This window comes from Lagenorhynchus albirostris, chromosome 20 (genome assembly GCF_949774975.1).
Source record: "Lagenorhynchus albirostris chromosome 20, mLagAlb1.1, whole genome shotgun sequence".
NCBI lineage: Eukaryota > Metazoa > Chordata > Mammalia > Artiodactyla > Delphinidae > Lagenorhynchus > Lagenorhynchus albirostris.
In genome coordinates this window covers 44,689,568-44,701,575 of record NC_083114.1, presented here as the reverse complement: position 1 = coordinate 44,701,575, position 12,008 = coordinate 44,689,568, and the positions used below count along the sequence as shown (strand labels likewise).

General features: G+C 47.6%; 1 protein-coding gene across 1 annotated transcript in view; it reads left to right on the top strand.

The window, feature by feature from the left end:
* The window catches only part of MARCHF10 (membrane associated ring-CH-type finger 10), an 82,488-nt gene that overhangs the window by 56,645 nt on the left and 13,835 nt on the right, over positions 1–12,008 (top strand). Inside the window, exons 6-7 of the mRNA XM_060134311.1 lie at positions 3,707–3,873; positions 6,545–6,654. Of these exons, the coding sequence (XP_059990294.1) occupies positions 3,707–3,873; positions 6,545–6,654 (277 nt within the window). The remainder of the gene's footprint in view (positions 1–3,706; positions 3,874–6,544; positions 6,655–12,008) is intronic.

Sequence of the window (12,008 nt, the reverse complement as noted above, 5' to 3'; positions counted from 1 at the left end):
TTTTTTTTTTCCATATCAAACAAACTACCAAAAGACAGACCCAGGGTTAAGGGCCAAAAGGTCTCAGCACCCATCCATCCTCACCTACCCAAAAATACTCTTCAAACCCACGTGGCAGGGGTCTGGACCTCCACCATCCCAAAGCAATGCCTTCGGGCTAAAAATGACTTCTTTTAAAAATGCACCCACTTCTACGTGTAGTAATGCATTAAACAGCTACTATTTGTGTACTTCGTTTATCAGACACTCTCTTTTTTCTGTATACAATAAACCTTATGCTTTTCTTATTATTTCAAAATTATTCATTTTAGGAAATATTAAAAATATAAACTTAAAAGAAAAATCACCAATAACCCTATAATCCAGAGAAAAGCACTGTGAAAAACTCTTTCCAGTCTTTTATCTTTGCATATAAATGCAATTTTTAGTAAACATTGGTTCATATTTTATAATATGCCTTATTTTAAGATTTCAAGCCCATTTCTCAATGCCACTTACACTCTTTAAAATGTTCGCTTGAGGGCTTCCCTGGTGGCGCAGTGATTGAGAGTCTGCCTGCTGATGCAGGGGACACGGGTTCGTGCCCAGGTCCGGGAAGATCCCACATGCCACAGAGTGGCTGGGCCCGTGAGCCATGGCCGCTGAGCCTGCGCGTCCGGAGCCTGTGCTCCGCAACGGGAGAGGCCACAACAGTGAGAGGCCCGCGTACTGCAAAATAAAGAAAAGAAAAAAAAAAAAGTTCACTTGATTAGTTAGCTTGATACATACAGATAAGCATATAACATACGCACACTCTAGAGAATTAGAAGCAGAACAAAACTTGGGCATCCCTGTGCCCACCTTCCAGCAAACAGAACATCACTGGAGCTTGGGAGCCCCTCACTCACTCTATCTCCTCATCTCCCTCCTTCATCTCCTCCCTCCCAACCCCCTAAACCCTCTGGAAATCATTCTTGCATTGCAATCATCATTCCTTTGCTTTTTAGTTTCTTGTTGGAAGTTTTTTTGCTTCATGGCTTCACCATATGAGCATATGTATTCCTAAACAACACATTGTATATATTTTTGAATTCTGTAGAAATGTTCCTATTATTTTTGAACTCCCTAGAAATGGAATATCTGTTCTCCTGTGACTTGCTTCTTCCCCTACATCGTTAGCCAGGTGCATCCTGGTTGGTATTTTGGGGCTTTAATGCATTTGCTTTCACCACTACAGACAATTTCGCCATTCTCCTGTCGATGGACATTTGGGTCCTTTACTGTTTTCTGTACACAGTGCTACATGAACATTCTTGTAAACGTCTCCTGGTGCACATGGGAACAGTTCTCTAGGATATTTATGCAGGAGCGGAATTGCTGGACTGGCGGGTAGCACAGCTTCCACCATACAAGTAATGCCAATGTACTGTCTCAACAGTGATGTATACTGTTGTCCATCCTTGTCAGCACTTGTACTGATTGGCTTTACAAATTGTCACCAGTCGCACGGGAGTAAAATGATACCGTGGCTTTAATTTACATTTTCATGACTGTTAGTAAGGTTAAGTGTTCTGTTGGCTCTTTTTACATTTTTTTTGGCCACGTTGTGTGGCATGCGCCATCTTAGTTCCCTGATCGGGGATTGAACCTGTGGCCCCTGCATTGGGAGCAGGGAGTCTTAACCACTGGACCACAAGGGAAGTCCCTGTTGGCTCTTTTAAATGTTAAATGACCATTTCTATTTCTTCTTCTATAAAATGCTTATCTATGTCTTCTGCCCATTTTTCTTTTAGAATATACATATATTTTAAATCCTTTATATAGTCTGGCTATTAATCTGATTCTTTGACAGTTGTGTGTTGGAAATATCTTTTCTCAATTTGTAGTTTGTCTCTCCTCTTTCTTGATGTTTTTTAATGAAAATAAATTCTTAATTTTAATGTAGCCAACTGTATCCATTTTCTTTACAGATTGTGATTTGTAACTTGTTGTCTTAAGAAATCCTTTGCTAACCTGGGGTCATTATGACATTCTTCCTATTTTCTTCCAAAATCTCTACAGTTTTCCTGTGCATGTTTAGGACTTCATGTGAAATGAATTTTGGACTTAAGTGTGATATTTAATTTGTGGTGTGAGGTATGCATTGTGAATACCAATGTGTCCCAGGATCTTTCCCCTGCAGAGCCACATCTGTCACATAACATAACTATAAATATATAAGTCTGTCTCAGGGCTCTCTGTTCTGTCTGTTCTGTTTTTTTGGTTGTTTTTCCCTAAGGCACACCATCTCAATGACTGAAGATTTATAAGTTTATAAGTGCAAAAGCCTCCCTCCCCACTTTGTTCCTTAAGAGTCCTTGACTATATACATTTAAAAATCAGCTTTGGGGGATGTTCATTGGAATTGCATTGAATCTATAGATTATTTGGGGGAGAACTGACATCTTGGAGACATCGAGTCTTTCTTTGGTTAACATGGCACATCTCTTCTTTTATTTGTGCCCACCATGAGATAGTATAATTCTGTTCCTTTTCATTGAACTTCCCTTTCTTGGGGAGAAAACTCTTTTAAGACACTGAGCATACACTCCCATATCCACAGTAATGTCCATTTCTTCCTCTCCTTTGATTTTAGTCTCTAGCCAGTTTTGCTTTCCTTGACCAGAGAGTCCCTAGGCCCATGAAGATTCTAGAGAACAAACAATTAGCCTTAGATTCCTCAGAAGCCTCCCTGCAGAAACATCAACCAGCTATTGACTCACCATTTATGAGACACAAATATGTCTGCTTACATTTTCATTAATTCCATCTTCAACACATTCCAGCAGCTTATATTCTGGAATGTTGGCACAGCTTATTGGCAAGGGTTGAGTTACTGGTGAGTTCACGTCCAAGTTCACTGGTTCATCACTCATCCCAACCAACATCTACCGAGTGGTCTCCACATGCCAATACTTGACCAGACTCCAGATGCACTTTGTTGTCTGCACAACAGGTTCACCCTCACCACCCCCTCCAGGCCGCCCCATGACCCTGTAAGTGGGTAGCAGTAGTCGGATCATCGTGGCTTTACACATGAGGAAACAGAGACCTGGAAAGCTCAAGCACCTTGTCCAAAGTCATCAAACTCACAAGTTTTAGAAGCCAACCTCAAAGGCAGGCCCTGGCGGGTGCGGGGAGAAGAGCTCCCAGCCTCTGGCTCAGTTTCCCTCTGGAGCTCTTGCCCAACCTTTGGATGTGTGATAGGAGCGCTGATGCTCCTGGTTAGCTCACACGGATCAATAACTGCAAAGGAGCCTGACTTAAGAATCGTGACGCTAGGGACTTCCCTGATGGTCCAGCGGTTTAGACTCTGCGCTTCCACTACAGCGGGGACGGGCTTCGATCCCTGGTGAGGGAATTAAGATCCCACATGCTGCGGGGTGCGGCCTAAAAAAAAGGAAATTAAAAAAATTTTTAAATACCTCTACCACCTGCCTGCTGCGGCCTAAAAAGAAAAGAAAAGAGAAAGAATCCCTGACCCTGTTATCAGTAACCATCATGCCGGGAAGAATCTTCAGCAGGGTCAGAGGGAGCAGTGGGTTAGCCCCCAGGAAGGCATGGGGGCGGGGGAGCGGGGGGGCTGGCTCCCTTTTCCTCCCCGCCCCACCCTACGCTCTGGGAACTGGTATTTGCGGAAACTGCAAACGTGTAGACTCCTGGTGACGAGGGCTTGTTTTCCACTTAGTCTACTGGAGGAGGACTCTGAGGATGAGGGAGACTTGTGTCGCATCTGTCAGATAGCCGGGGGTTCCCCCGCCAATCCCCTCGTGGAGCCGTGCGGCTGCGTGGGAAGCCTGCGGTCTGTCCATCCGGAGTGCCTGAAAACATGGCTGAAAGTGAAAATAACATCAGGTAGGTGGGAAAGGCGGAACGACACACGTGCCGAATACTTAACACGAGGCGCCGCCCTGTGGGACTCGCAGCCTTGACGACAGCTCACGGCAGCAGTCGCTCGGGGGGAACGGGGCCCTTGCTCACAGCCCCCGAAGGACAGGGGCAGGACTAAGCTGCCTTCAAATTATGGGAGGGAAATGAGTTTTGTTTTGTTTTGTTTTGTTTTCAAGGCTCAGGGAAGAATCCTGGAACGTGCTGTCGAATTTTACCCCTGCTCGAGGCCTGAGCAGAGATGCTAAGATTGCCTCCCAGGAGGAAGGAAACTAGAATTGGGTCTATGGCTGGGTCTCAGCAAACACACAGCGGCCACGGCAGCTGGTAGACAGACCAGTTCTGCTTCCTTTTACTTGGGGAGAGGGGTTGGGGTAGCACCTAGGAGCTGAGCCCAGCTGCCCTTTTGCGGCAACGAAAAGAGCAGTGATCTAATTTTTCTGCCGCCATATTAGATAAAGAGAGTCCCATTGTGCTCATTTTGTCAGCTCTGTCTTTAACAGATCTTGTAACTGGGTGTGAAACCCCGTTCTCAACTCCCGAGGGAGGTTATAACCTAAATACAGCCATGTCAGTAGGTCGGCTGTAGTTTCCCTGGCAGAGAACAGATTTCTTCAAAACATTTAGGAACAAGAGCAACTTGAATAACAACAACAAAAAAAATAGGACGCCAGGGCTTCCCTGGGGGCACAGTGGTTGAGAGTCCGCCTGCTGATGCAGGGGACACGGGTTCGTGCCCCGGTCCGGGAAGATCCCACACGCCGCGGAGCGGCTGGACCCGTGAGCCATGGCCGCTGAGCCTGCGCGTCCGGAGCCTGTGCTCCGCAACGGGAGAGGCCACAGCAGTGAGAGGCCCGCGTACCGCAAAAAAAAAAAAAAAAAAAAAAAAAAAAAATAGGACGCCAATGCAAAGAACACTTCGCTTCAAAAAGACCTAAGGCTTTTAGACTCCCCTTTCTGAAAACTTTTTACCCCAGAGCCAGATGCTGTTTCGCTTCTCCTCCATGTTCTCCTCCTTGGTTATCATTGTGCCAGACAGCCCAGGAGACCTAGAACTTGACCCTGTCCCCGTGGCGTGCCACCACGCCCCCTCAGCAAGCACAGCACACCATTTAATCGGGCAATGAACACACAGGATGATCCCGTTAACTGTCTCCTCCCTGAGGCCCTTTCTCCACGTCTGCAGGAGAAACGTAGGAGCGCCCACTGCCCGAGCTACTTAAATGCATCTCCACACAGTGAGCAGGGTACCCAGCCTTTCAGAGAGCAAAGAACAAGTGGATCTCAGCCGCTAATGACTGTGCTGTGCGATGCTTTATCTTACGAGAAATCTGGGCTAATTAAACATCTAGCACAGAAAAAATTCCTCATGAGATGCGTGATGAAAGTACTGCTAAATGCTTGTAAATGCTAATGCTGGCCTGGGTGTGATCTGGCAGGATTAGATCGGAGGACACATGGGACCTTCCGTAGCCTTAAGTGTTATAGAACGATGCTTTAAAAAAAAAAAAAATTAAGTCAACAAAATGCAGATAAGGGATCGCTGTTCATCCTTGTCTTTTGAAATTCTCTATTATTTACTACTTCTCTGTATCCCCAGTGGGGAAAAATAGAACCGGGGTATAAAACCCTATCTTTACCAAATAAATTCAAGTAGCTGATAAGTCCTCTGTTTTCTTTCTTTTTTTTTTTTTTTTGGCTGCACCTCTTGGCTTGTGGAATCTTAGTTCCCAACCAGGGATTGAACCCGGGGCCCCCTGCAGTGGAAGTACAGAGTCCTAACCACTGGGCCGCCAAGGAATCCCCAGTCCTCTGTTTTCTAATGCATAAAATAAACACTAGTACATCATTAGCCAAAATGCAGCACCTACACCAGGGGGAAAGGGCATATGGCAACACGCTTGCTTAGACATAACAGCCACAGATCTGCATCTTCCACTTTTGCACTGGGGAATAGGATAAGCGGAGGAAAAAGTGCTGATCTAGAATTCACGTTAAAAAAACCCAACAAACCAGCAACAAAGGAAGCCTTCTCCTGTTTCTTTTCCCAAATGAGGCTGACAGGCTCAAGCATTGGCCCCAGATACTGCCATACCAGTGCCCACACATGGCCCCAGGGTCCCTCACTCTTCTCAGGTGGCAAGTCACCTGGGCAGGAGTAAAGACAGATTTTTAAGCCACAGATCGAGGATAGCTTCTGCCACCAATTCGGTCCTTACTAATTTATTTGCTTGGACCAGTGTTAGATCTGCCCGGAAAAACAACAGTAACATAGACATAATATTCACTCTTCTGGCAAACACTCGTGTTACCGACTCTCAGCCTCCATGTAGTAATTCTAATTTTATGAACCAATATGTTTACATTTAAACAGAAAGCAAGACCTGTTATTTAAAACAGGTGAAATTCCTGGGAATTTCACTCACAGGAAGCTTGCATCATAATGAAAATGATGACAAAGGAAAGTTTTTGGATCTCAGGTTCAAGGTCATTTTCTACCTTAGCCTGAAGAAAAAGAAAACTGACTGACTTTAAAAAAGAAGGCCACTGAAACGCAGAATTCCTAACACACACACAAATTCGCTCGCAAAATGTCAACACCAAAAGGGTTACGTGTAACAAAATTCTTCCATTTAAGGAGCAGATCTTGGCGCCGTGAAGACCTGTGAGATGTGTAAACAAAGCCTGCTGGTCGACCTGGATGATTTTAACGTGGCCGAGTTCTACCAGAAGCACCAGCAGTCCCGGGTAAGAGCTGCTCACACCCGCTCTGGGTCCACAGGCTAGAGTCGGGTAGAGGCACAAGGGAGGAAGAAACGTTCCCTGATACAAGGAGCGTAGAAGCCCTATGCAGGGGGTGAGTCTGGGAGTCTCCTAGTTTAGCTCGCTTCTCTGAGAAGGTCTGTTACTAAACTGGACCACTGGAGGGTTGGAAGACTTGGTTGCCCTTGGTTGTTTGGTTGCTGAGGTCTCACTGCTGTCAGGGACGAAGTACGAAGCTACAGTAGCTGACTGGACACACGGAAATAGGAATAGTCTGGCAAGCTTCATGCCCAAATTTGCTGAAATAATTTAATAACAAGAGAAAAAAATTAGGGTCTTGGAGGAAATAGTCTCCAATTTATATATCAAGTAACTCTGGGGTAACAAGGGACTGCTTTGCTCAAGGTTTTAAAACCATGTAGGAAGCACCTACTGTGTGCTTTTTTTTTTTTTGGCTGTGCTGCTCGGCTTGTGAGATCTTAGTTCCCCGACCAGGGACTGAACTCAGGTCCTTAGCAGTGAAAGCACCGAGTCCTCACCACTGGACCACCAGGGAATTCCCCTACTGGTTAAAAAGGTGCTTTTTAACACCTCGTGAATTAATTCTCCTGGGGCATTTGGATTGAAGTTCTAATACTGTGAAAGAGTTAACCTTAGGTGGGAAGGTGACTTATGCCCAGGATAATAGTTCACTGCCCAATTCTCAGGCAAACAATCTTCTATTTAGAGCTGTACTGCCCAAGATAGAAGCCACAAGCTACAGGTAGCGCACGAACAAGTGGTTACTTCCCGCTGAGATGTGTTGTGTTATACACCAAAGTTCAAAGGCTCAGTATAAAAAAAAAGAGTAAAATATCACATAAATAATTTTATATTAATTATGTGTTGAAATGATAACATTTAAAATATACTGGGTTAAATAAAATATATTACTGAAATTAATTTGACCAGTTTCTTTTTACTACTTTAATGTGACTCCTAGAAATTTTCAGGTTACATGTATGGCTTGCATTGGTGGCTCAGACTGTATTTCTACTGGGTGGTGGTGCTGATCTGGAAGATGCCTTGAACCACATAAGCAGTCAGTAGATATTTTATCAAAAGAAAAGAGCCCATCATTACCATTAAAATTCAAGACTGACCTCCCTCCTCACACAATTAGGAAAAACATGATTAATAATCACGACTGTAAAGCACATAATTTAAAAACTATAAAATCATTGTTAGCAACTAAAATGTCACTCTTCAGAGGAGTCGCTTTGGCTTTCAGATCATTAGCCTGTCTGTATCCAGACCTTTTTTTGCAAAAAGCACAGCTGAGTCAAAATGGTGCCCGTGAGTGTGGGCAATCCTGTAGCTACCTTTTTAAAATCCTAAGGTTGCTAGACAAGAAAGGAAGAAAGGATGAAAGGAAGGAAGGAAAGGGAGGGAAGGAGAGAGAGAGAGAGAAAGAAGGGAAGGAGAGAAGGAAGAAAAGAATGGAGATTTGAGCAGCACAACCAGTAAGTGTGATATAATGGACATAACGCCATCCCAGCCTTGAAGACTGGGCGTCAGGAAGTTGAGGGGAGGGAGGCGGAGAGAAAGGAAGAAAAAAGTAGTTTCCTGAGAAAACAATTCAGTATTTTGAGTCCCTACATTCTGAGGCCTGAGGGTCTCAAATCACTCAGTCGTAACCCCCAGGCACTGAGATCTGAGATGAGAAACAGAAGCGACTCACATTCTTGGACCCTGGGGATGCTGCAGTCAAACAATTGAAAGGAACCAGGCCCTCTGAGTGCCTGAGGTCAGGGTGCCAGCTAGATGCAGACAGCTTCTCTGAGGTCATTTCAAAGAATAGATTATTGCAGGGAGTGGAGCCTGCGGGACTTCCCGGGAAGGACAAGACCAGGCAAGGCCGGGTTACCCGAATCCCACCAGCATATTCTGCAGGCATCACCACCTCCATGCAGCCCAGGGGAAAGCCTTGTCTAGTAAAGACCCCTGTTGGTCCCAGGCATTTTCACCTTGTTCTCCCTCTGCGAAGCTGCTGCCGCCACCACATACTGCTGGCTCGCCAGTGGCACTTGTAGAACTGGCTCTCTAACAGCAGCTTTTTCCAGTTGCACAAAAATGTGTGCATGCATGCAGCCCGAGGCAGCCCACCCCGCCAAAAAGCACACCAACTTTGACTAAGATGTGAACCTAAATCCTATTCCCTTCCCCAGAGTGGCCCTGTGACCTTGAGGAAACTACACCAACTCTGGATATCTCAGTTCTCTCATCTGTAGGAAGTGGGAGATGATAAGTCCTACCCCGAAGGATTGGATGTAGGAAAGGACCCCAGTACATCACCTAAGACAGTGCCTGAGCAGAGAAGATTCTTGGTGAATGAGAACCGTCATATTACAGCCCCAGAGATGCCTGACCTCTTTAGACTCAAGGGAGAAAGCTAAGGGTACCCGGACCGAGCCAGAATCCATCACAGAACAAAGCCAACTGGCCCCCACAGGGGTCATACCTGTAACCTCGGCCTCACTGCATCCTACCAGCTGAGAGAATGGGCTATGAGCACATTCTAAAAAGAACCGTGAAAGTAATCGTGTCAGCCAGGGTCTGGGCAGGAAAGAGATGGTGGCACGTGCACAAGGGGCGAGTGATGAGAGCTGAATGAAGGGCCAAAATGTGGATAGTGAAAGCAACGAGGAATGATTAGGCACTCTGGGACCGGCAGTTGACCACCCCTAGGCCTGGAGTGACAAGGGGAGGGGGCAGTTATCAGGAGGGCTGTGGCTACAGGACAGAGTCACCACCAGCCTGCGACCTTCAGTAGGGGAAAGCTGCCATGGCCACACCACTGCCCAGCAGAGAGGGGACGAGGGGAATAACTACCCCAGCCCCTCTCTCTTCTCCCGCCCTCTGGTCTCCAGCTAGGGTCTCCCATTGGCTGAACCCTGTGGGGAGCCAGAGGACAAGGGGGCCTAGTTAACGCAATCCATTGAGACCAGCCAATGATGGGCCACAGAGCAGGGTGGAAAGTGTATCTGGAGGGGAAAATGGAAAATATCCAGCACAGTAATTACACGACATAGAAGCAGAAGAGAGTTCAAATTAGTTTCAGTGAGAACTTGACAGGCTGTCAAAGCCTTTTGAAAATGCCCTTCATTATAATCACAGGAAGAAACGAGATTGACAGACCCACCCTGGTGGGAGAACAAAGGTCCCAAGAACCAATGTGCAATATTTATCTGCTGATGGAAAGCAGTTCGGCTCACACTTTTACAGCAGTTCTGTTCCGATGGCCCGTGGTGAATTCAGTGCTGTCTGTCTGCTAACAGTCTGAGTTAAACTTGAGACACTAGGGAAGTGTGACTTCGACAAGTTCAGAAACTCTCCATGGATGAAGCCCAGAGTAACTGTCATTTAGTACAAAGATAACGAGGATGGAATACAATCTCCGCTCGTCCCCAGGCGGGAGACCCTTGACCCTTGGAGGCTGATGTGCACACCTGTGCTTCTGAGGTCCAGGCCCTTCTTCCGACTCCCAAACCCTGGCTCCTCTGGGCCCTCTAAGCCAACCCTCAACGCCGTTCACTCCTTGGCAAATGGGTTCCCTTCTTGAGAAGTGGGGTAGCTGATGCCAAACGCAGACATGTACCCAGAGAGGGTCAAAACCAGAAGAGGCTTAGAACTGGTTTCCGCTCAGACTGGCCTGCACTTAACCTCAACTCACTAACTAGCAAACTAACTCACTAACTTATTTTCTTGTGCATTTTTCACATTTAGATTTTTTTCGGTTTTCCTTAGTTATAAAAATCACAAACACACAAAAGTCTCCCATAATTGAAATTAACATTTAGCTGCATGTCTTCTTTTTTTTTTTTTTCTATTAAAATACTGATGCCTAGGCTCAGCCCTGGAGATTCTGATTTAATTAGTCTGGGATGGGACCAGGGGTCAATTTTTTTTTTTTTTTTAAGTGTGGAAAACTACACATAACACAGAAGTTCAACTCATTAACTTTTTTTTTTTTTTGCGGTACACAGGCCTCTCACCACTGTGGCCTCCCCCGCTGCGGAGCACAGGCTCCGGACGTGCAGGCCCAGCGGCCATGGCCCACGGGCCCAGCCACCCCGCGGCACGCGGGATCCCCCCGGGCCGGGGCACGAACCCGCGTCCCCTGCATCGGCAGGCGGACTCTCAACCACTGCGCCACCGGGGAAGCCGAAACTTTTAAGACCCATGTTGAGTGCCTGCTGTATGCCAGCTACTGTGCTGGGAGATACAGCGGTGCCCACGGTCAACGCAGTCACTGCCGTATAGTGGGGAAGTGGACCAGCAGGCAGGGACCCCGGTGTGGGAGGATCAGAGCAGGGGGTAGACGAGCAGCTGCGGACACAGCGCAGAGAGGCCTGAGCTGCTCTCAGGACCAGAGAGACCCTCCCCACAGAGGAGCCTTTTAAGACCGGAGAGGAAAAGGGTGAGCCCTCCACGGCAGAGGCTCGTGAGGGCAAAACCCTCTACTCACGTGGGAGACAGACACCTCCCTCAGCCTCTGACCACAGGCTGTGGACACACCCAGCAGGTGCCCAGTCCGCGCTCTAAGTGGCCTCCGAGGTGCCCCTGGGCTCGGGTTAGTGTATGTTTTCCGGGTTTGGTTCATTGCCGCCCGTGGCCTCTAACACTGAAATCCGATTATCCCTCCATCTCTCAGACTCTGAGCGTTTCCCTTGGGCCCCGTAGGGTCAAGGCTTGTTACCAGACTTGGAGCAGCTAGATTAGGAGCTCCTATAGGCCTGGAGAGCGGCCCCCTGAGGCTAAAGCAGCTGGAGTGGGGGGGTGCCCAGGACCTGGACTAAGCACCTTGGGCTACGGGCATTTCGTGGTCCGGTCACTGGCTGGCAGCAGTTCACCCCCGCCCTAACTCAGAGATGCCTGAGGGCTTCCCCGGTGGCGCAGTGGATGAGCGTCTGCCTGCCGATGCAGGGGACGCGGGTTCGTGCCCCGGTCCGGGAAGATCCCACGTGCCGCGGAGCGGCTGGGCCCGTGAGCCATGGCCGCTGAGCCTGCGCGTCCGGAGCCTGTGCTCCGCAACGGGAGAGGCCACAACAGGGAGAGGCCCGCGTACCGCAAAAAAAAAAAAAAAAGATGCCTGAAAATTAAGCCCAGCAGGCGTTCCACACGCACCGCCTACCTCCCAGCAGTGCTGCCCGCGAAGCAACCCCACATCTTCCCATGTGCTCTTTAACCTGGATGTGGGACTCATGCTTGACTGACTGGTTGGTTGATTGGTTTCTGAGTGGAAGGAAGAACTCCAGGATGACAGCAGGTAGAGCTCCAAGGAACATTCCAGGTTGCAA